The 25,804-nt window shown below is 43.1% G+C and overlaps 1 protein-coding gene across 1 annotated transcript; it reads right to left on the bottom strand.

Annotated features, from left to right (window-relative positions):
- Positions 1 to 3,038: 3,038 nt before the first annotated feature.
- Positions 3,039 to 11,832, bottom strand: lypd6 (LY6/PLAUR domain containing 6). The gene is made up of 4 exons (XM_056290116.1): positions 11,715 to 11,832; positions 7,023 to 7,121; positions 6,086 to 6,216; positions 3,039 to 3,212 (listed from the first exon to the last, which is right to left on the bottom strand). The coding sequence occupies exons 1-4, from the start codon at positions 11,830 to 11,832 to the stop codon at positions 3,039 to 3,041; spliced, it is 522 nt and encodes a 173-aa protein (XP_056146091.1).
- Between the last annotated feature and the right edge of the window lie 13,972 nt (positions 11,833 to 25,804).

Here is a 25,804-nt window from a genome sequence, read left to right as displayed (position 1 = left end):
TTACAAAACATACATTTGCCAGTAGGCTTCAAACTATTCAAAGAATTAGACGGAGCAAAGTGCGCATGGCGAAAACGATTTGATCGTAAATCAAACTCGAATAACTGTTTTGCTCACTGCCTTTGGCTGGAGGCCTACTGGAAAGAATGAGATGATAGAGTGTGGAGGGGAGGGGAGGGGGGGAGAGGGGGAGGGAGAGAGCAGGGGGGAGAGAGAGTGGTGAGATGGGGAGAGAGAGAGTGGGGACGGGGAGAGAGAGTGGGGACGGGGGGGGAGCGAGAAGGGGGGACAGGAGAGACGGGGAGAGAGGGGGAGGGGGAGGGGAGAGGAGAGGGGGGGGGGATGTGTCTCGGGCCACCAGCCTCAACAGATCAGGAGGCCTTGAGAACAATAACACTGTAGTTGCAAACGCTGCATTTCCTCCGTGGTCCCACTGCCAAAGAACGAGTGTTGGATGAGAAACACGCAACAGAACAACACAAACACAGAACAACCATCGCAACATGAAGCAGCGAACATCTAATATTGTAAATGCTGAGAGAAAAGTTTCTTCTGCAGGTTCATGCCCTGTGTCAGTAGCTATTTCTGCACATGAATATCTATTTTTCCCCCTTGCTGTAGTGCGGGAGTGCTTTTTTTATTCCATGGTACGAAATTACCAAAACAACAGACCAGCGGTATTTCTGTGCTCGGGCGGCCTACCGTATGGAAAGAAAAATCTATTTTGTATTCCTGGGAAAGCATTTGACTAAAATAGTGCTGCAATTTCCTTTTTACCTATTTTATTCTTTTTTTAAAGTAATAACCCCCCTGCCGCCCCCGTCCCGGACAATTTGTTCCATAACCTCATACAGATTATCGGTTATTATTCGATGCCAAGTGTTGTTTTCCACGTGAAATATTTTCCACATCAGTCAGAGAAGGAAGATTGTTCTATTCATGTGTTCAACCTGGAAAATTGTCATATATATATATATATATATATATATATATATATATCTACTCATATATTTTCGTAATGTGTGTGTGTGTGTTAGTTAGTGTAGATAGCGGGACTGAAAACTAAAGCACTTATGATCCTAATTCTCTTTGGAGGTGGTAGGTATTGTCTCAGAGAGTAAGGGAAAGATCCCAGAAAATTAAAATTATGCATAATTATGCAAAATATGCATTTTTCTAAAAATGGCTAAAAACCACGTTTCTCTGCATTTCAGATGATTCTGAGCATCTTTGATTTTTTCACCTGTATAACTTTTTTTCTGGGACTTAAATGTTTTGGCATTATGCAAAATATATGCATTTTTGCAAAAATGCACTTATGATCCTAATTTTTTTTGGAGGTGGTAGGTATTGTTCCAGAGAGGACCAGAAAAATAGCAGAACATTAAAATATAATTATAATAATTATGCAAAATATGCATTTTCTAAAAATGGCTAAAAACCACTTTTCTCGGCATTTCAGATGATTCTGAGCATTTGGGGGGAGGGAGTTGGAGTGGGGGGGTTTAGGGGCAGGGGGAAGGCGGTTAGCTGGCAGGAGGGAGATTTAGACGGGTGGATAACCAAACCGCTACATTGTAGCGGGGTTCTTCTAGTATCTTATATATATATAAGATTTTCTATGTTTTGATTTAGCATCTTTGATTGACTCAGCTAGATTGTTTCTGAAGGCCAAAGTTTACTCTGAATAACAAAAACCCAAAAAGGAGTTATATGTAATTATTGATTATGTAGTTGATCAAATGATTAGTGAAAATACACTATCACCAGTTCTTAAAGGGGAACAATCAGTGTTTTCCACATTATCTATATGCCATCTATATGCTGTAGGGATGACACTCCATTAGCGGCCATCCTGCTGAGCAGTCAGTCTTCTGTGCGTCTCTGAAACGCCACCGAAACTGTGCGGAAAAGTGTCCGCCGTTGACATCACTGGTGTGCACTCCCTGAATGGGAAAATTACAACCCCTCACTGCCTGGTTGGCCACTAGCTGTAACGCGCTAAAGTGAAATAAGGCAACATTGTGTAAGTACATACCAATACCGGCGCTGCTACGTACAGCTGTTGCAACAAATGCCACTGAATGATATATAAAGACGTGAAGACATGAAGACGGTGATTAATAGATTGTCTGCCGGTGAAGTTACTGGCAGACACAACTTCAGCAATTTCAGAGATGCACAGAAGACTGCTGAGTATTGTGGCTGCGAAGCGGGTGTCATCCCTACGACATGTGTAGAGATAATATTGAACAAGGGCGACTGTTTCCCCTTTAAGGATATCTTGCTGCTATACCAAACGATAATTCCCCCCCTGTGAAGCACACTTGTGATTTCATTATGGGTTTATGAGACTTCCTGTCTATGTCATCCTGCTTCCTGTAGTCCTGCCCGGGCTGCTGCTCTGACAGACATGATATATGGACCGTGGGGTTTCATGCTTCAGACACACGGGGTAAACCACATTTCACACGTTTCTAACAACAACGGCTGATATAAAAATAAATACTATGCATATTTACATACGTGTTCAACGCCATACAACATGGAAGGACTGACCCCAGAAATGTAACGTCACATGACAAACGTGTTAAACCAGACACAATTCCCTATAGTGGCTAGGGCGACGTTCCCCTCCGTCTCCATCTCGCTCAGATGCTGAAGCCCTTTAGACTGACAAGTCCCAACTTGTCAAGATGAAGTTTCGAGTTTACGGCTTTCTCCCCGAGACACAGCCGATGGGGACCTGAGCAGAACGATGCGTTCATCAGTCATGTTTATGACCTTTTATCCTTCAAAATCTGATAATGCCTGTGTTTTCCAAGCAAGTACCACTGTGTAAGTGCTCATTCTTGAGAACGTGCTTAAAGGGCTCTTGCGTGTCTCGAATCCCTTTCGAAGTTCACTGGACGACATACCCCCCCAAATTGCGTTACGTCCGTCAACTCTTTCCATCTTATGCAGACAGAAAGAGTTGACGGGCTCCCTGTGGGCTCTTCTGGCCTCCAATAGGAAACTCGCCACTGTCCGTCCACTTTTCAAGCGTAGCTTGAGATGAGCACAGCGAGCGGGAGAAGACAGACTGTCAGTGCATAGCTCTCTGAAAGTCCTATTGTGCCGCTGAGAGGCGAGGTGGTGGCAAAGATGGCCTCCGTCTCGTTCCAAGGCAGCGGCAGGTTACAGATGTTCCCCTCACAGCAGGCCGTACACACCTTAGCGAAAAGAAAAAAGAAAAAAAATGCAGTTAGTGAGAAGCGCACACACACACACCACGTCCACGTCCTCCCACGTTGTGAATAAAAGGGATTCTGACGGCTTCCCTGGCTCTAAGCCGCCCTTTATCTGTGTTCCTCGCCGCCGACCTCCTCCGTGGCTCTAAAGGGCAGGCTGCAGATGTAGTGAAGACACTCATCTTTCAGCAGGGATTACAGCGGCAGTGCTTCGGGAGAGGCCTGTTAAACCCAGTCTTCATCTTATTGACACCGAGCACTTTGGATGATCCCCGGATTAGCTGAACAACCCAGTTGAGTGGTACTGGATGAGACTGGGATGGATACCAAGATTGTTTGGGTTTTTTTTTTTAGTATTATTATTCTGAATGCACTGTACTTTACCCAACCTTCGCCTTTCTTCTGTAAAGATGCCATAGCAGCCAGTTGGTAAGGTACACAAATATTCCTGGAAGGGCATTATTATCATTATTGTGTTCCCCTGCTCCACAGACAGGACCCAACCCACTTAGTGTTGTAAAGGGAGACTGAACACGGGTGCGAATGTAATGCCCTTACATAGGGCCATTATGTGCACAACACAGTGTTTTAGCATTGGAAAAACTAACATGAATCCCATTCCAATCTGCCTCAGTCTGTACTGGATTAGCAACATGCCAGCTATGTAAAGAAGAAGAAGATGAAGAAGAAGAAGAATGCCGTTTTATTTTGTCATTGTATTTTTTACAATGAAATTGTCTTCTGTATTTAACCCATCCTACTGTGTAGGAGCAGTGGGCAGAAGAGCTGAAGTTCTTTCCACTGCCTTGCTCAGGGTCACAGACAGGAGTATTTTTCTTATTTCTTTTTGGATCCCCCCCCCCCTTTTCTCCCCAGTTGTATCAAGCCAATTACTCCACTCTCCCGAGCAGTCCCGGTCACTGCTCCACCCCCTCTGCCGATCCGGGGAGGGCTGCAGACTACCACATGCCTCCTCCGATACATGTGGAGTCGACAGCCGCTTCTTTTCACCTGACAGTGAGGAGTTTCACCAGGGGGACGTAGTGCGTGGGAGGATCACGGACCGACCAGAGGAGGCGCTAGTGCAGCGACCAGGACACATACCCACATCCGGCTTCCCACCCGCAGACACGGCCAATTGTGTCTGTAGGGATGCCCGACCAAGCCGGAGGTAACACGGGGATTCGAACCAGAGATCCCATTGTTGGTAGGCAACAGAATAGACCGCCCTGCCACCCGGATGCCCTCAGACAGGAGTGTTAACCCTAACATGCATGTCTTTCTGATGGTGGGAGGAAACTGGAGCACCCAGAGGAAACCCACGCAGACACAGGGAGAACATGCAAACTCCACACAGAAAGGACCTGAGACGGCCTGGGGTTCGAACCCAGGACCTTCTTGCTGTGAGGCAACAGTGCTAACCACTGGGGCCACCGTGCCGCCACCCACCGCACTGCCTTAACACAACACCCTCCATTTATGTCCAGACTGGTAAAGGCTTCAAAATGTACTGAGTCGAGGACAGAACGTGAGAACAGAAGGAACATCTGCTATCTGAACTACAAGGGAAGGTAGTTTTGCAACTGTGGACCCACTGCATGGGTCTGAAGACATTAGTTTGTAAAACACCAAGGTTTTGATGAGACATAGGCATCCTGACTCCTTAAGATTTGTTTTTCCATATACGTTTATTTGACCAATCTGGTGTTGCTGCTGGTCCTTGTCGTTCTTCTCCTTCTCTGTCATGCTGTATATTTTTATGTTTCAATACTGAATGAAAAAAAAAGGATATATCTAAATGCTGAAATGTCGTATACAACAAAATAAACAGGGAGATGGGTTCGACAGATGGAACGCGACACATTTGAGACACTTTCTCTCGCAGAACCGGCGTAGACAGCAACACTGAATAAAACGAGTGTTTCCGCTGCACGCAACTAAAATTATGTCTGGTTTAAACCAGAGAGGTCCCAGACATTTCTGGGTGTAGTTTTAAATTTCACTTCAACATCTGCTCTTTCTGAGGAATTGGATTTGGTTATTCTGTCCATCCAGGCCTTAGTTCCGTTTTAGTTTTAGGACAAAACTGGGCAAAATGTAATTATTCGCTTTTCTCCTTTTTTTTTTTTGGAAACCAGCGGTACATTCTTCCTATTGGTGGTGCTGTTTCAATAATTGAATGGAAAACCACCGGAAAGCCACACATTTTCCCCTCCAGTGTTTTTTGGGTGAAAATGGTTGCCTCATGAAATGCTTGAGGTAAATCCAAGCCACACAAGCTTGACCTCAAACGTACCAACAACAGAAACGCTGGCTGGCCTTTTGTGGCCGGATGTCTTGTTATGCTGAACTCACGTCCTACATGAACAAACTCATACCTCTGACCTCTGACCTGGTCTGGGGCAATATGCTCTTTACATTTGCTGAGGAGGAATTTTAGACTTGCACTTAACTGAGATGTCATTTGAAATGTTGCTGCACTGAAAACAATTACTCCTTCAACACCTTTTTTTTGGGGGGGGGGGATTTTCCCCCCTTTTTCTCCCCAATTGTACTTGGCCAATTACCCCACTCTTGCCGATCCGGGGAGTGCTGCAGACTACCACATGCCTCCTCCGATACATGTGGAGTCGCCAGCTGCTTCTTTTCACCTGAAAGTGAGGAGTTTCACCAGGGGGACGTAGTGCGTGGGAGGATCACGCTACCCAGATGCCCCCCCAGGCTTTACATTTGACGTGATGTATGAGGCCTTGTGTAACCTTGTGCTCCGTGTGATGAGTAGATACACGTCCAGCGAGCCCTCCTCCATGAAATATTCTGGATATTTTAACTCCCAGCAAGCTCCCTGGTCTCACCTTGTTTCCTTCATGATCCATTCCAGTGCATCCTGTGGAAAGACAATCCTCCAACGCCACACAGCGTTTTGTCACCGAGACACTGTCGCCCCCCGCATCTATCATGTGCCGCGTGAAGCAATATCTGGCCTCTGTTGGAAAAAAACAAGAGATGGCCCAGTCACAAACACGTAACGGAAAACGTAATGCGACCTTCATGAGACCGAGAGTCGAAATGAGAATGTCATTCTAATTGAAAAGTCTAAATAGGTGCCTTTCAACCGGCTCTCTCGGGGTATTTGAGCTGGATCAAGTCTTCGCCTTTGCTATTTAATGTCTAAAGAGCTTCATGTATCTGCCTTGAATGTCACTTTTGTCATAAAGGGGGAGGCGGTGAAACCTGAGGGAGATGCCGATCGTACCATATTACAAAGTGCATTCCACAGAGTTTTGGTGAGGCTCTGTACCTCCATCTAACAGAGTCTTCCTCATACAAAGAAAGTGCTTTTTATGAGCTAAACCCAAAAAAAAAAAAAAAAAAAAAATCCAAGTCATTAATGGAGAAATATAAATCTGCCCAGTAGCGGTCAAGGGGGGCTAGCTTCGGCTAGTTCGTTTTATCGGGGCGACTATTTATGATCTAAACATGTCCACAACTAGTGAAATATCTTCAGTAATGCATGGGCTGAGACCTCTGAAGAACAAACAGTGTGTAAATTTACAGCCTCCATGGAAGAAAGTATGTCAAACCTAAATACACAGACAAGCTCTGAGGAGACGAGGAGGAACGGAAAGTCCATACAGGCAATATTTCCTCACCGGCAGGTAACAGAAAATATATGGAGGCCACTTGCACGATTTATAACAGAAAAAGCTGTACTGTTGGCTTAAACCCATGCGCCAAAAATCCTCAGATAGATTCATCTTTAATGGGGTGGGGGGGGTGGGGGGTCCGTACCTCGCGGGCAGTACATGTCTGGTGCCCAGCGGTTGCACTCGTAGTTATCTGATGCATCTTCACAGGTGAAACACTTGAATCCGCCGGGGAACGGAGTGGCTGGGGACAGGAAACAAGACACAAACACAGTGAGAATCGTGTTGCATGGGGTAAGAACGTATAATCACGGGCAGTAAACAAGACCTACTTAACATTTGCCATTTAACATGTTTTCCTGAAAGAAAAAAAAATGGGAACACATCTTACATATTAGAAAATGTAAGTGCGTCTCTTTCACAACGTGAATGGAGCGACTGACTGTAAAATGGCCGTACGTTTGAAATTATTTTCAAAGCTTTGGTGCACCAGTCAACATACAACAACATATTCGGGGTGTTGTACAGGGGTGGACTGAAACAATAATTCAGGACAGGAATTTGATTCCATCCCAGGCCACCCTGTTCACGCAAACCACCAGACCGGCAATGTCATATGGTCGCTACGTTGCTCTCATTGCTATGATATAACTCCTCCACGAAGACGCAAGGCGTGCAAACTGTGTCACCTACAGGCCATTGTCTCACACCGGTATTAGCTACTTGGCTAGCCATGCTGGGTATGTCGTGTGTGTGTGCTGGCGAACATGTCGCTTATTTTGCAGCATTTAGCTGCATCCGCGGCAAGAGGCTTCCTCATTTTTTATTCTCTCCCTCTCTGCTCAACCTTTCCTTTCTCTCCAGACCGTCCATTTCACCAGGCGACTTATCTAAACTGTTATCAGTAGAGAAGCAGGTAGACGGTTGCTATGTGCGTTGCCGAGAGATGTGATGATGTCATTTTTGGCACGTGCACCCTTGTGCCAGTCCTGCTTGCTATATTATCACTGGTCAAGTTGACTGTGCACAGCAGGCCAAAATAACCCCCAGGCCTGGTGGCATGGGGGTTATTTCACCAGGTCCCAGGCCACCGGGACATGTCCCGTTGCTCCCGACGGGCTGTCCGCACGTGGTGTTGTACATCATCTCCCCTGACAGTGGCTGTGTGTAGCTTAAATTTTTCCGTCCACTGCTAGCTAAGATGCTAACTGAAAACTAGCATGTGCACATGAGTTACACCCTGGCTGCTCCTCTGCAGAGTCCCCAGAGAGGACGGAAAATGTCTGTAGCGACCATCTGTTGGGATCAAACGGCGACGCTGTTAGTCTTTCCAATTTCGCACCATTACATTAATCTGATTGGCCCCCTCCTCCAGCCGGCGTCATCCCCTGTGACAGCTGCAGGTCTGTGGGTCAGGCGAACCTCATTCAGTGCCACAAAGCCTGCTAATCAACATGGCCATGCCTTGGCCAGACCACGACCCTTCCCTTTTGCGTCCGAGGATTTTTTGGCTTGTGGTTTGCTGTTGGCCCTTTTTGCACAAACACTGGAAGTTATCCATATGAAACCAAAGCAAGGCACCGGCTCATGTGGCCACAAGGGCCCACAGACATGCACAGGGCGTGTACGTAGGCAAGGGGCCGCAACTTCACAGACCACGAAACACCAATAAAGAGATGCATGCCCACGTCGGCAAGCACGTACGATGCTTAATTTCCATTCTTTTTATTCCAATTCTTTTTTTTATTCTAATTTCACTTTTTATTAATTTACTAGTTTAAGAACTGTGTCGTTGTGTGGTCTATTCAAACAACTTGCCTAGTCAATGTCCCTGACTAATTCTGATACACACACACACACACACACACGCACACAAATATACAAATCCCCACTCAGACCTGAGGGGTGGCCCCCAGCCGGCAGAGGATATATTCTTGGAGTATCCCAGAAAGGCAAACCTGATCCCAGGAATTCTGCCTTTGTTTGATTAGAGGTCTTAAGTGATTTTCTTACTGGCTATATGGGGCCTGTTTCTGAAGGACAGGCGGCTGACCTCTAACATGCTTGCTTCCTGAGGAGAATTGTGTTGCTTTAGTCACTTAATCTGAGGGGCTTACCAGCCACATCACTACCGTCAGAGGAAAAGCTCTCATCTTAAAAACAACAAGCATTTACCAAGTTTAATAAGCCGTTTTGATGAGTTTAAGAACCCCTCGGGCCATGAAAAATTATCGAGGACATTAAAAGTATTTTAACTTTTAATTCAAATAAAATTTATATTACATAACTGGATTAACTAGGTCTTCATCCAACAGCAGCTGAATACTTCACAAAGCATCCTTTTTCACGTGAGGGAAGATATCAAGGTCTATTTTAAGGATTCCTTATGTTAGCATCAGGACCCAGTTTAGTATTTTTTTCCCCTCCCTTTTTCTCCCCAATTGTATCCGGCCAATTAACCCACTCTTCCAAGTTGTCCCGGTCACTGCTCCACCCCCTCTGCCGATCCGGGGAGGGCTGCAGACTACCACGTCTCCTCCGATACATGTGGAGTTGCCAACCGCTTTTTTTTCACCTGACAGTGAGGAGTCTCACCAGGGGAACATAGTGCGTGGGAGGATCACGCTATTCCCCCCAGTTCCCCCTCCCCCCCGAACAGGAGCCCTGACCGACCAGAGGAGGCGCAAGTGCAGCGACCAGGACACATACCCACATCCGGCTTCCCACCTGTAGACATGCCAATTGTGACTGTAGGGACGCCCAACCAAGCCGGAGGTAGGATTCAAACTGGTGATCCCCGTGTTGGTAGGCAACGGAATAGGCAGCCACACCACCCGGATGCCCCCAGCTGGTTGAGGATTTTAATCTCGTGCTTAATCCCACACCCATTTAACACTGCAATTGGTGCATGATGTCCTATAGGAAACAGACAACCGGCCCATTTTGGCCACTAACAAGCAGTTGGAAACAGCTAACTAAGAAGAAACCAAACTGTTTCTGTAAAGATTACACACGCTGTCACAGTACCAGGACTTCAAAGGACTTGAGACAATAATGACGGCGTCAACTAAGACCACAACATTCTGTGAGAAAGTGATTTCATGGAAACTGTCCATTTCTCTGGAATATGATCTAAGTGACGCCAAGGTCCAATTAGCGGAGGTCTGTAGTCGGAACATTCTGTCAGAGTCAAAGGGACGGCCAAGGGACAACAATCAATTAGCCCTCAAATGGGGCTGGCTGACTGTCACATTACCACTTCACTGGCTGGAGACTGCAGAGGACAGTTACCTAATGTGGTGTGCAAATAAATATCCTTTAACCGACTGAGACAGGGGGAAGGTCGTTTACAAATCAAAACTGATGGTGAATAGTTTCATCTGTTTCAAATGTTGTTGGGAATCTTTGGACTTTGTAGAGGCCTCAGGCCTGAGCACACACGTGTGAATAAGACAAAAGACGACTGAGGCCAGAAATGAAAAGAACATGGTTGAGGTTAACCGTAATGGCTAGCTATGCACAGATTCACATGACCACATACCACACTTCAAAGATCCTGGCATGGGAAGTGTGTGTGTGTGTGTGTGTGTGTGTGTGTGTGTGTGTGTGTGTGTGTGTGTGTGTGTGTGTGTGTGTGTTCGCACTAGAGGGGCGGGGATGTAGACAGTTGTTGCCCCAGCTGTATCTCTGTCTGGCTGGCTAGCTAGCGAGGGCGTCGGTGTTTACCTTGTTAAGTCACTCCAGTGATTCTGACAGCTCACAGCTGTCAATCACATTTTAATTGAAGCAGTCTATTAATGTTTTGCAGAGTAAGTGGAACAATGGCATCATAAGCGGCTGAGAGAGTGAGAGAAGCAGATATGGACGACAGAGATATGGTGACCTCTCTCCACGGGGCCCGTTAGCGGGGCTCTGTAATAACAGTTGCTCTCTAATGACAAGCTCTTACAGGAGACTGAGTGTCTCCACGTTCTCACACCAACTCTGTTTTCTGCACACCAGGGCCCAACACACACACACCCGACAAACGACTCATCATGTATTAAATGGTAGAACTCAAAGGTCCACTTAAATTGTCTTTCCTGTGTAAATTACAGGTTGTAATATAAACTGAAGCACAAACTATATAACATATCCTAGCTCTTTTACAATTTGTACAGTTGAATGGACTACTACTTAATGCCCAACTGAGGGTAGATGAAACAGTTACTTAGGTCAATTTAGCAATTTTCTACACCTTACATAAACACATCAATTTCCTGAGTCCTGATTATGATGAAACATATCTATCCATCCATCCATCTATCTAGCTATCACAGACAGCAAAATGAAACCAGCCCAGATCTGGGCCAGATCACAGCATCTGGCATGGATCCGTTTTGCGGATCCACCCCATCATCTCTTTGACAATGCAAGGTGGCATATTCAAGGATACAAGGATCATAAACGTTCCTTCTCTTAAACAGTCCACTGAAATCTTTCTTAAAAAAAATTAATGTGAGAAATAGGGAATTCAGGTGCTGACTCTTGACTCGTTTTAGATGCACAAGGCCTAATTTAAAAATGGGTTCTGACTTTCGTAAGGAGGCCACACTCTGGCCAGACGTACTAGGCAGTATAGGAGTGGATGTGATTCCTATGCGGCTCTGCCAGACTGTGGGTGGATCCGGCCTAGCTTACCTAGCTAGCAGCTAGCTATCTATTTATCCATCCATCCATCCATCTATCTATCTATCTATTAGGGGTTTATATTTTGAAGATTATTTTTGCACATATTTATGTCTGCAGGACTAGTTAACACTGCGCTGCCTGCTTAAATGTTGTCTTTGGCACTTACTGGAGGGATGGAGGTAGATAATGTCTTGTTCTGTGAAGTCCCTCGGTCGGGCGGTTTTCAGTAAATCAGAGATGATGGTCAGCAGTAGGACCCAGGCCACCGCAGGCCAGGGTTCCATTGCTGGCTACTGTGGCGTCACACATGCAGGTTTCTGAGAGGGGGGGAGAGAGAGAGAGAGATTTTCAACAATACTTTAATAAAAATTACAAAAAAATTATGACATCAAGACCAACGTGGTCAGTAGGAGTCACAGAATCTAAATCATCTCAGGACATTCCCCAAGATCAGCTCATCATCAACAATACAGCAAAGCACATTTTCACAACACCACACACTGCGAAAACTTTCCAGATGGTCCATCATTTTGAAGTAGCAAAAATCTACTTTTAAACGAGCGCTTAACATTTTCACAAACACAAAAACAGCAACATCGTCCCCAGCTTCCTTTAGAGAGAGAGAGAGAGAGAGAGAGCGTTACACTCATCTATTTTAATTCCTGAGACAACACTTCACATATGTTTTCATTTTAACTGAGTAGTACATTAATGAAAACTAGGTAAAAAAAAAAGAAGTTCTGATTTAAAAGAAAAAAAATCCTGATAAATCAACCAGCCTAATCTTTAAACCTATTCTAATGCTCTTGTCATTAATATCCTTCCAAGAGAAGGTTTACTTCCACAGAAGCAGACTCATAATGATCCTGACCTTTACTGAGTACGTGTGTTTGAACCCCACTCTATGAAGCAGTTACCAGGAGTGCCGTCCTTTCTGCTATTCGGTACAGAGGGACGGCCTGGATAGCTTCCAGATGGCTGCAGAACAAAACAAAACAAAAAAGGACTGAGCTCTGTTCATCATTACCACAATTATCTCAAAGCCAAGCACTTCCCAATCAGATCAATGGCATCAATCGGAGCTCTTTCTGTACCCGACCCTGCTACAGCTCCTGTGTTTGTGCAACGAAACAGGACCGATCACGCAAAGACAAAGCAAAAGTGTCAGTTCTCTCAACAGCGACGTAAACAGTGATACCGCAGACTATTAAGACGAGGCTAAGGTCATGAGAGAGCCAAATGAAAGACAGAAAGAAAATAAAATCTTTTCTGCATTGATGTGTCTCCATGCAGGAAGCCACGGTACGCTTGACAAGAGACAAAACGGAGATATGTCAAAAGTCGGTGTACTGTGCTAACAACCTGAGGGAATGTCACTGGATGGCTGCCAATACAGCGACAGTAACTGGCCAGGAACAAAGACCTGCCAAGAGGTCCACACTTAAAAAAATACAGATACCGCAATTCAGTGGGAAGCTGACACAAAAACAGGATAGGTAAAATGATGATGATAACCTGTCGTATGACTTGTTTTGGTAGAACCCGGCTTCTAATGCACAAAATGACATTTAGTTCCACATTAAGCTGTGACGAAAAATGTGTGTGAGGGAGTGCACCTTAAGACATATGCTGTTGTAACCTTTTTATTATAATAAAATAGATAATATGTATCGTAATCCACTTCGGTAAGAAAACTGGAAAAATATATTTGTTCTGCACGCCCATCACCATTCTCTCTTAGCCTCCTATTTTATCCCTTGGTATTTTGTCCATGTGGCTTCATTTGAGGTAGGACTTCACAGAAACACCATCGGCAGAGATGAAAGTAAGATATTCTCTCTCACCTTTAGCCTGCTCAAATAAATCAGTCTTTTGATAAAAGTTTTAAGCATTTCTGATGTGTCAGCTTGCTTTGTTGGTTTGTCGGTTAGCTAAAACATGATTCAGACAAGCTAACTTTAACTCTGTTGAACTGGAACAAAAGCATCCAGTCAGGGTATCAAATAACAAATAATAATAACATTATAATTATTAAAATATGCATAAATATAATGAATTACAATAACCAATAACAATAATTAATAAATAATAATAATAATAATAATATGTAATATTAGCTACTCAGTGGAATATGTGCATTCAATACAAGGCCTAATTCCAGTGACAATGATCCTGTGTCATTCTATTTATTATCATGCAAACTCATACTATAGTTGTTCTTCACATCTATGTAAATTGTCCTTCTTTTTTTTTAAGTGGGACACCTGATATGATGACTATAAAAAATTGAATTTGCTTGTGTTACCTTTCTGTGATTGTCTTCTCAAGTCTTAATACGACCAATCACAGATTAAATAAAGACCTTGTTTGTTTGTTTGTTTTGATTTTTCAGAGTGCCAGAGGAGAATGGTTGGAGAAGAGACTTCTCTCATGAAATATGCCCCACAAAGTTGATATAGGTTCAGTCATGCTTTACCTAGACAAAATACACAGGATGTGGAATTTGACACTCAGACAGCCATCTCCTTTAAAGATTCTCACACTTTTTCAAGGTCACTCATCCTTTCCCACTCAGATATTCCAGGAGCATTTGGACTTTTCCCATGTCAAAGAGCAGGCACAGCCCCACACAAGGGGACTCCTCCATCCTTGTTTAAACCAGCAAATGGGAGAATGGTCTGACAGCCTCCATTCACACAGCGAGTCTCCCTGGCAGAGGCCGGGCTGAAGACAGAGCCTCTGTGCCGACAGGCCAAACCCGGAGCAGGAAGAGGCCGCCGGCTGAGACAATTCTCCTCCATCACCCCGCGGGTAAAGTAAGGCCACGCTAAGGTTCAATTGTGCTCTCCACAAACTGAGGGAGAACATTGGCTCGTTCTGTCAGCGGGCTCTGACAAGGGTACACAGGAGCGCCTGTCCCACGGACAACGACTAGCTTTGACAGTTTCAGAAAAATGAGAGCCGCTCGCAACATTTGTCACATGCACTTGACTCGGGCCTTTGTGCACATCGCTGCAGCACAGCGAGATACCGCATGGGCAATACTGAAATTTGGACCGGCTAATTCAAACTCACACAGAGCTATCCAAACAATCCACTGAAACTCCTTCCCAGTTTGGTTTTCATCTGGCAAAACCCGACACACACTTACAAAGCAGATAAACCGGATTTAAGATTGCTCCCAAAATGTAATTTAGCGGTTAATATGAATATCTGTCACTCTGGGCAACCTCTGTGGTATTACTGTAAATCTCCTAAAAAGTACAAAGAAGAAAAAAAAACGAGCATAATTAAGAGTGTAAATCAAAGTTTTATGCCCTGTCTTGTACTTATTATTTTTCCAGCAGGTGTCAACACCGGTAGGCAGATTTAAGTGGATTAATACTGTTTCTAAACCCTAAGGCAGCAAGAGCTTATGGGCATCACGGGCCAAAACCACTGAAAGACTGAACAAATGATTTTTATCTTTCTGGGTGTAGCTACGCAGACTCACTACTTGATTTTCATTGCACCGAAACAAAACAACCCTCCCATTCTACACCCAGACTGATATGTGTTATTTCTTCTTTGTCTTTAACCAGCTGCCGTCAACGAGATAAGACGAGCGTGTTTGTTTAGCGGGTTAAGTCAGCAATTTTAGGGTCAAACCATTGACCCTTTTACACCAATACGATAACAGCGCCGTTCTTCAGGTGGGGGAATTTATACTGGCTGCAGATTTTTCATACTGGCTGCAGATTTTTCACTCTTTCTCCCCCGCCAGACAGCAAAGGAGAAAATTTAAGTTGGACCATTACTCAGAGGCGTCATAAATTTAGGTATTTGTTCATGTATCTTCTAAGTCGTGCTGCACAAAGTCAGCAAAAGCTCAGTATCATGTCTCTCGGTGGGGGGTGATCAGTCACAAAAACAGCAACATATCATCAACAAGGCTGGCGAGTCACGGCCCCCTTGTAACGTCCTACCTTTTGACCCCCAGCACAATGCACCCCGGTACTCTGCAGCCATGCTGGACTGCATAGAGTTTCCTCGGTCCGATCCTTATCACAGCTAAAGGTCTAGAATGTATTCAGTCACAGGCCGGGAGCAGAGGTGTACATATCCACCGAGAAGCCGGTGCGGTGGGGGGTTGTCTTGACCCATTTCCTGCTTCCTGCCACTGTGAATATACTATGAGCCCACAGGGCAGAAAATGAAAGCTTGCAAGAAGGTGGAAAAATCTACGACACAACTACACGACATTGTGTTGAATTCATAAATGATTATCAAATCCTACTTGTGCCTGGAAACATTAAGACGCTTTGATATTTAAGATTAGCTTGGATACTTTTTATTTTGGTTTGAATCATTGAGGTTTAGTCAAAGCAGATTGGGCACACAAGTACATAGACAGCACTAATCTTTAGAGGCTTATGCATCACAATACTGGTGGATGTAAACAAAAAAAGAGCATGCAATTAATGACATAAACAGAAATGTAAAGTAAGTGATTTCCCATTGAATAAACACATTTTTAAGAGGAAAACTTGCTTGTACGTGTAAAATAGCAGCTGAAGGATGGGTTTTTTTTCCAGAAAAAATTTTGGTGTATTGAACTAAAAAACGGGATGTTAATTAATATTACAATATTTACATATTGTTGGATAAACATACATCTGAGGAAATATAAGCATGTACCATAATATCATGCTTAGTATTGCGCTAAACAAACTTCTTTAGCGAAACTCAATAATCACCCTCCAATTAAACCATTATGTCATATAAAAAAAGACAGGGAATAACATTCTTAAATTGTGTTTTGCACATAACTGATCTTATTTCCCCTATCTGTATCACTTGTTCAACAAGGTCCATTTGGAGATGAAGTAAACTGAACAGGTGAAATGGGAACATAGCCGTCACCCGAGTTCACCGGATGAGTCTATTTAGTGGAGACAGCAGGTGACCACTGTGTTGTGCAAATAACGCCATCGCCATCTTTTTAGTGCTAAAACAGTTTCTCTGCAGAAAACCTTCGCTGACTTGTTGGAAAAACTCATGCGAATGAAAGGTGGGCTGTGATAGCGGTCTACCCTCTGCCATCGCCTTTTCAATTCAGAAGAATGGGGGGGGGGAGAATAGCTGCTATAAGAGGAGAGAACTAGAAGACACAGTCATCCCATTGACATGGACACAGGAGTTTGGTTTCAATGCTACAGGTGTCTTCACACTGGTCTGCAAAACCAGTGTCCGATAAAGGTTTACCTCAAATGAGTTGGTTAGGCCTACTGTCCATATTGGTATTTCCTCATTCTTTCTAAAATTAAGAGAATGTGCAGATCTTGTTAAATATTTCCTATGTATTTGGAAATTGTCACTCAGATGTGAACATGGCTGGCAAAGCCATGTTCTCACGTCACATTCTCTAAAGTGCTTCTTTAAGGGTCCTGGTTTTTCACTCTTGTAGTAATGTGGGTGTCAGACGTGCACATGGCGTTGTTAAAATTATGAAGAGACATCAGCATAGGCGTTTCTAGCCCATTTTTGGGGGTGCTGCAGCACCCCTAAATTGAACCCCAGCACCCCTAAAATTGAAGAGATTTTTTATTTTTTTACTGTATGTCCATGTTTAATAAGCTGAAGAAATGTCAAAACCATATCCAGTATATGGTTTAAATGTAATATTTTAACAACAAAAATACAGCACCCCCCCATGCTTCGAAAATGGTTTGATCCACCCCCCCAAATTTATCTTGCCTGGCCGGCCAGCACTCTGGGTGCTCAGCACCCCTAAAGCTCTGATCCTAGAATCGCCCCTGGACATCAGCCTGATCAGCCAGCTTTCTTTGAAACACAAAAAAAGACAAGATAAAACCCATGTCGTGAGTTGGGCGGTTAAAAAAGTCAGCGGTTTTGCTAACAAGCCTGTCTCGCTGCCAGTCACATAAGTACCAGGTTACAATTCATATCAATGAAGTGCAGCCTTTAGCTTGAAGGCTACCATAAGCTAACATATAGCTTAAGTCTTCAAAAGATGGTGCCATGCCATTGTTCTGACGGTCCATTATTCCCAAACCCCAATAGTCTGAAAAATGTCCCATTGGACCAAAAGTCCATTTGTCTGATGGCCCGTTATCCTAAAAACAAAAGCCCACTGCCCCAAAGGCCTGTTGTTCCAAAAATGCACACTCTCCATTGCGAATCATTGATCTGAACTGGCCAGAGAACAACACAGGAAAGCTGATATTTCTGTTGAAGTAGAGATGACATTCTCACAAGTGCTTTTAACGTTACACCTCCTGTTCACGCTAATTAGTAGTAAATGGTATCTTTGCATTTGCGCGTCAAACTACACTAAGATATTAAAGGCAAAAAAACCACTACAGACAGTGTGTATTTTCAGAACAACGGGCCTTCGGAGCAGTGACCTTTTGTTTTCAGGATAATGGGTCATTGGATAAATTGACTTTCAGTCTAATGGAACATTTGTCGGACTATTGGGGTTTCGGAATAATGGGCTGTCGGAACAATGGGCAGTCCCCCAAAAAACATTGTGCAAAGTGTTGGTTAGCTTCCAGAATAAACAGGGTTATAAAGAAAAGTGTCATAAAGAGCCTTGTTCATGTATTACAATGTGTAACACTGTTAATATTGCAAGCAAGGGATACAGGATTTTTTTTGTCTAATGCTACAACATACTAACGTTAGTTTTCCCGTCACCTGTTGCCACTGCCAAGTTAGTTATGTTTTTTTGTAATCCTAACTGTAATCCTATTAACTAATTGTAAACAATTTACCTATAAACATATCTTTAGCAGGCTTAGGCTGGCATTACATGGTAAAACTTTCAAACAACTAGTTTCAGGTTGCAAACTGCATGAAACATAATTTCCATGCAACTTGACAGTTACACAAAGCATTTCAAAAATAATCAAAGTCTCATGCAACACGATTTAATAGTTTTTTTCACTAAGATTAAGTAGCTAGATTGGTCATTTTTCATCTGTTGTATTGTTTTCTCACTAGATTGGTAATTTTTCATCTGTTGTATTGTTTTCTCACTAGATTATATCAAGTGTGAAGCGTCATTGTAACTACATGTGCATCTGTGTCCTATTTCGTACTGTTTTCTCACTGGATAATATCAATTCAGATGTGTTGAATCACTTTTACTTTTGGCCGGCTACTGTTTCATAATGGCTGTCCCACAGAATAGGAAGAAAACTATTGGTTCATTAATGCTTATTGATATGCTGGAGGAAAAAACACGACCTAAAAAGGCTAAATATCTGTGGGTGAAGGACTGGCTACTCAAAAGAGAGACCAGTGGATGATGAGCCACGTTGTCGAGTTGAACTCAATCAGTTGGAATCGGTTGAAATGATACCGCATCAACGGTAGCTTGACGTCATCACCTGACACGTTATCAGTTGTTTGATTGGCTGTTGCATGAAACTAGTTTCATAAAGTTGAGAGTTTTGTAACCATTGCGAGTTTCATACAAGTTTTAAGTACGTTGCAGAGGGCTTAATCGCTATCAATAGAGTCTATATATACACACACACACACACACACACACACACACACACATACATTATATTATATGTATGTTACAATGTTAACAATGTTACAATTATATAGCTACATATATATTTGTAAATATATAAATATACATTATATATATATAATACATGTATACATATATTATAAATATAGATCATTTATATCAAATAATATATACATATAATAAATATATTATATATAAATGAATACTATAAATCTAATATTCCACCTATATTTATATAAATATGAATATATATATATATATATATATATATATATAAATAATTTTATAAATATATTTATGTAAATATATATAAATCTATTTCATATGTTTGTATTTTATATATTTAAAAAACTAATTTTGGAAGAGCATTTTTGAGGGACGTCTTTCTCTTCAACACTCTTGGTGTAGGCACCAGTATCACTCACAACACTACACCCTTGAAGGAAGTTATTTTTCCAGGGTTAAGTCTGAACCCCAAACATAAGAAGACACTATTTTCCCCTCATATCTGAGCCCAAGAGGTAATATTTGACGATCGACTACGCAGAGCAATCATCCAGTTCAGGCTGTCATGTAGAAATGCGGACCCCTCTCATACTGTTGCCAGGGTGTCTGCTGTAAGCATCACGTCACCAGAGCCTTGCCGCTCACTGGCATCCCCAGTAAATGGAAACTCTGCAGGATAAACTGCTGCCACAACAGTTTAGAAACAAGTAGGTCAACTTCATTAATAATGTGACGCATGCAACGTGGACCCTGGAGAGAAGACACTCAACTTTCTCATTCCGATCTTAGCTCTTTGCGTCACTTTCATTAACGTGTTGTTTGTTTGTTTGTTTTTTTGTCTATTTACCCACACCTCTCCAAGGATTCTGGGAGCGTTACTTCAGATGTGTTGGGGAAAGGTTTGCTTCCTTCACTGTAAATGCGGATACAGCACCGAAGATACCGAGGGCATCTGGAAGTTAAATGTCAAATAGAAAGTGTGTGTTTATGCCAAAGAGAGAGCAACAGAGAGATTGTGCAGGTGTGTAAGCGCAAGAGACAGAGAGAGAAAGTAAGAATTTGTGTATAAGCCTGAGAAAAGCATGCAAGTGAGAGAGAGAGTTTGTTATCCCACTGGGGAATCTACATTGCTTTCTCATTTAGCCTCCTTTAGTGGCATGGCCCTAGATGAACAGCAACACCAGGGCGGAGGAGGCGGAGGTGAGCTAAAACAAAACCTTTTCGTCATCCTCCGTGCTGCTGCAAAATTGGTCCCACCTGGGACCGTTTTATTGATTCTCACACTCAAAGCGCTCATTACTATTTTCTCCTCTTTTTCTCACGGATAGCCACGTATAGATTGTTTCTAGCCAGCTACAAAAGCCACTACCTTTCTATTGCACACAATATCACAAAGACGTTTTGTTTGATTCTTAAACACATGAGATAGTTCAGGGGGAAAAAAAATCTTTCAAGACGTGAGCGTCATGAAGTCACATTCATACTATTAACTCTATCACCATTAAAAGATAACGGAGTATTATCATATAGTTTGAATCACTAACATCTTATTTCCGACCTTTCCTCATCTGTAAAAGGTGGAGAAACAACAGAGAACTCATCATTTTGGATATGCCACAACACTGATGATAAACCACATGGAGGACAGAAGATCACTATTATAAAGCCTATTACAAAAGCTCCTGCATTGAGTTCAACCGGTGAAGAATTTCTCCAATTTTGTTTGCATATTGCCATTCAAAAATTGCATTTCACGCACAGAAAACTTTCCAGAGAGGCTTTGCCCAAAGTATTAAGCTTACTATGGTCCTTGATAAGAAGGAAGTTGGCACACATCTTGCACAAACATCATCTCTGGCATTGTAAGGCTTAAAAACCTATTACCAATCTCACAACCTTGATTCCGGAATCGAATGCAAAACCAAAGACATGTTGATTCAAGGCGTGTGTGTCCTTGTGGGTCAAAACATCAGGAGTCCCTCTCTGAACACTTGCCAGCTGGGGAAAGTGATCCACAGGCCCAGCAACATGATATTCAGGGCTGTGCAACAACCTGTGAATAGTGGTTCCTCCCATCCGAGGGGGAGAAATGCAAATCGACCATCTTGTGACTCTGAGAACAGGTCTGACCAGATTCAGAGAGCGAGGGGAGGGAGGGAGGAGGGGGGAAGAGTAGGGGGAGGCGGGGAGTCAGTTCCAAAGAGCAAAGAGGAGTTAGTCACTGACACTTGCTAGCTCACCTCTGTGGGCCTTTTCCAGTTGTGCACGACGTGAAGCTCATTTCTACTTTGTGCACCGGCTTTCGTGCACTACAGGGCAGCCGGTTAATCTGGAGAACTGATCACTCTTTTAAACAAAGACCGCACTAATTATAATATGCCTTACTGCGGCAAGATCACTCGGCCAACATGCCTGGTCTACTGAAAAGCTCCTCAAGTCCATACAGTATGCAGACCTATTGTCCCTTAACAAATCCAATTAGAGTGTTCCCAGGAACATTCCTGAGAAACAAACTAAAGCTGATTACATAGGTCTGACAACCGCAGCCAAAAACTCCAACCTCTTCATTGAGGCGAAAGTGGCGTAACGGTATAGGCTAGGACAATGTGTGTAACTGTCGCAGGCCATCCTCTCCGGTCGCTTTGCACACTGGCGAACCGCGGTCCCGGCTCTCTTGTATCCCATAAAGGTATGTCGAGTCAGTCCGGATCTGTATCAGAGGCAGGCTAATTGAAAATCTACATGCTTACACTCCCTAATCCAGACATTTTCTTTTGAAGGGCTCTAAGTCAGCTGTATAATGTTTTTAATCCTCATCTCGACCAATCGGCGCACCAGAAGAGCCGAAGGATTAGCTGTGTAGATCCAATTTACAAATGGGACAGGCTGGGTAGTAGACATCAAAAATACCACAGTGAGGATAAAAGGGTGCTTTTCTGTAGGAAACAACAGCGGCAGAATACTGTATCCATAACTGTACGTACCGACCACTACGGGTTTTCTTCGCCACCTGGAATTTACGGACCAAAACTATCAACAAAGACAGGAAGCAAGCAGCCACAACCAACACCACCACATTCCTCGTTTAAAACAGATGCAGTGCATATGCATGCTTGGAGCTGGAGGTGTCTTAGTGTGGATCAAATGGATAATATGTGACAACATTAAGAGCTGATCTGTTAATCTGATGTGTGCCCATTCTTCATCTGTCTCTGATTTATGTTACCTAAGGGGGAGTAGTCAGAGCTGTGTTTACTCTCGCAACAATTATCATGTTAAAACATATGCATCCCATATGCATCCCTTAATGACATTCCATTCCAATCAAGTAATGACATCATCAAACACATTCCAGCTAAGTATCAATGTAATTATGGGGCAATTTTCCAAATTTCGGAATAATTACACTTATCTCCGTAGTCTGTGGTTTATTATTGCTCTAAGAGGGCACAGCCTAGCTTTTAATCTGCACAAGTCCCAAACAAAGTTTAGTCAAGTGGGGTTTAGTTTAATATCCCCTCAGGGTCCCTTGATTGAAGGCTCCTATTATCCACAACAACACATGAACTATGAATCCATATGGGTTTCCAGTCCTAGAGTGGACTGCATTTTATATAGCGCTTTTCTAGTCTACCGACCAGTCAAAGCGCTTTTCAATGGATGCCTCACATTCACACACTGACAGCGGAGGCTGCCATGCAAGGTGCCAACCTGCTCATCAGGAGCAGTTAGGGGTTCAGTGTCTTGCTCAATGACACTTCAACACGCTCTCTGAAGGAGTCGGGGATCAAACCAGCGACCTTCCGATTACTAGATGGAAGGCCGCCCCCATTCATAGAGAGGTGATTTCAATTGGCAGCAATCAGAATTAGAAATTATCTGTTTTTCTGGCCATGTAACTTTGCTCATACAAGACATTTGACTTGTTCATCTGCTTACATCTTTCATATTTAAAGAGTACACAACGAAGTTATAGATTCAGTATGTCTTGATGCATGCTCAATAATCCAGGTAAGAAAATGAAAGAAGGTTGAATCAGTTCATCTGGATACAACGTTTATTGACGTTTGTCTGTCAATAAACGTTGTATCCAGATGAACTGATTGAACCTTCTTTGATTATAGATTCAGTAAATTAAAAAGGGAATAAACAGGGCAAAAAAACAACTGTAAATACTGTATATACATTTGAAACAGAAATTTGGAAAACGGAGTATCTTGGTTATTCAGTATGCAATATGTCTCTGTAGTGCACGCATTGGACTTGGAAGCTATGGATGTAAATAACAGAAAATATTAACAGAAAAAAATATTCCTATTAGAAAACACAGACACCGATCTCTATGCACAGAGTATAATAGAATAAAATAGTCATTTTGTCTGGTAATGCATGTTAGGGCTGTATGGCTATTATCCATGTTGAAATAATTATTCCTTAACTGTGAGTCATGCTTTGTGAAGGCATTATCAACACTGAGCAGGTCTTTTTAGCTTTGCTCAGACTGAATTCAGTACACTTTTTTGATAAATAAAAAAAAGACCAAATTAATGGCGACATTTCATTGAAAATATTTTTACCCCTGTGGCTAAATATTTTCAAGTCTTGAAAATTGGATTTAATATGGAATTCAGTTATAATTCCTCTAATTCCGATTATTTTCAGTATTCCAAAGTCATTAATCTGGTTATCAATCATGTGGAAAATCCCTATTAGACAAGTTGCTTTGTTTCTCATAGATTGATGGGAGAGTTAATGCTGACAGAGACATGTACAACACTTGACATTCACTGTTACAGTTTCACCCACACCCTCACCCATCTTTCCCTATTTCCATTTCTCTCTCTCGCTCCCTTTCACTCCCCATCCCTTCTTTTCACATACCAAGTATTCGTCCAAAATTCCTAATTTTTCATAGCTTTAGGGTCCTCCGTACAGCCATTTTTGCACCCCAGGGAGAAATACAAGTGCTCCTGTTTTACACATAGTGCTTCAAGGGGGGCTGGGTGTAGCAGTGAAAGCAGGCTGCCGCCATGGGCACATACCAGCTCCCCCACATTGTTTGGCAGCGAGGGGCCTAAAACCCCTGCATGAGAACCAGAGGATGTACACCAAATCCCTTTGAAGGGTGGCCGGGACGTGTGAATTTCCTGATGTGGGTCTGTTAGGGAGGGGTGCACCAGGAGGATAATGCATCCCTGTGACAGCTGCAGGGAATTTAGAGTGGCTGCAGGCGTGGACCTGATCCCCTTGAACTTGATGGTGACCAATGGTGGGGCCGGTGAAAAGGCAACGGGATCTAATTGGGATTTTTCTGAGGGGTAAGGTGGGGGTGGGGGGGTTGCACTCTGTGGTTTTGGGTACTTTTTCCTTTTTGATTCGGCTACTAAGGCGGCAATGTCTTCCCGGATCAGCAAACCTTTTCACACCATGTGCACACAAAGCGTGGATGGGTGGTTAAATGAGGTTTCCCCGCTTTGCTGAACACCAGGATGATGGAGATGTGCACAGTGCACATCCACAGACAGAAAAGACTTACTTTAAAGCTACGCCTACATGAAGAACTAGAGTAGTAATGACACAAGCGGTTTCAACAGTAATACTTCTACTACACCATTTCATTCATTAGTCTGCATGAATGGCTTCGCTATATAAGAATCATCTGTCAAGTCAACAACTTTACAAAGCTGCAAACCTGGAAGAGGGCACTTTGCAAAAACATGAATCTTTCTGCGGTCTCCATCACTTGATGTACCCATTGCAATAAGTGCCATTTCTAACATGCAACATCGTTTAACTATCTTGGGTTAGACGACTGTTTTTGAGTTTAAAAGACCAAACTGAGTCTCTGGTCCCTTTCATTTGGCCAGCTTGGCGGAAACAGATTGGGCATGCATGAAGAAGGGGGGGGGGGAAAGTCAATAAAGTCTCTGGTTTTCTCCCATTCGTCACCGTAGTTTCTGGAAAGTACTGTAGTTACAGGGGACCTTCCTTGTCAGACTTTGAGGAGCTTAACCTCTAAGAACTCATTTCCCTTAGGAAATATGAGAGGTTTAGGACCACTTCTTTTTTCTTTTTTGCCCCTGTCTTCCAACGTTAAAGTCCGTCAGAAAAAAAAAGAACAATTAGACATGCTGCAAAAACCGTTTGCCCTTTAAAGTCTTACTTCAAAGTCAAACTAGTGGCTGTTTCATTTTTAAAGCGTATTACATGTAACCTGAAGAAAATGGGAACGATCAATTCCCACTAAGGAAGTCCAGCCTGAAGTATTTAATTAAAAACAAAAAAGTTTTAAAAAAAACTATAACGTTTATTACTGCAAAATGCTGAGGGGCTACGACTATATATCTGGAAACAACTCATTCAACATTGCAGTAAATCTACCCTTAAGATTTCAATGAATAAGAGATGTTTGAATAAAAAGGAAACCATAAGGATTTTTTTTTCTTAGCTAAAATGTATATTTTGCCAGAACACTGCAGAGTAGAAACTGTGCGTTGCCTCTAATTCGACAACTCCTACATATTGAATTATTCATGTATTACAATCCAATCAGAGACGGGGGGTAAAAGTGCTGAACTTCAAAGGATTTCATCAGAGGGGAAATCTCCGGAGGCTTGTGGAGGAGGCCTCGGCTGAGCCGCTCTGCCCTCCTACAGCCGAGGTGCTACGCAGGGCGAGGACCTCAGCTGCATACTAAAATAGAA

This window comes from Lampris incognitus, chromosome 11 (genome assembly GCF_029633865.1).
Source record: "Lampris incognitus isolate fLamInc1 chromosome 11, fLamInc1.hap2, whole genome shotgun sequence".
Taxonomy (NCBI): domain Eukaryota; kingdom Metazoa; phylum Chordata; class Actinopteri; order Lampriformes; family Lampridae; genus Lampris; species Lampris incognitus.
Note: the sequence above shows the minus strand (reverse complement) of the source record. Positions and strands in the feature narration are given on the sequence as shown.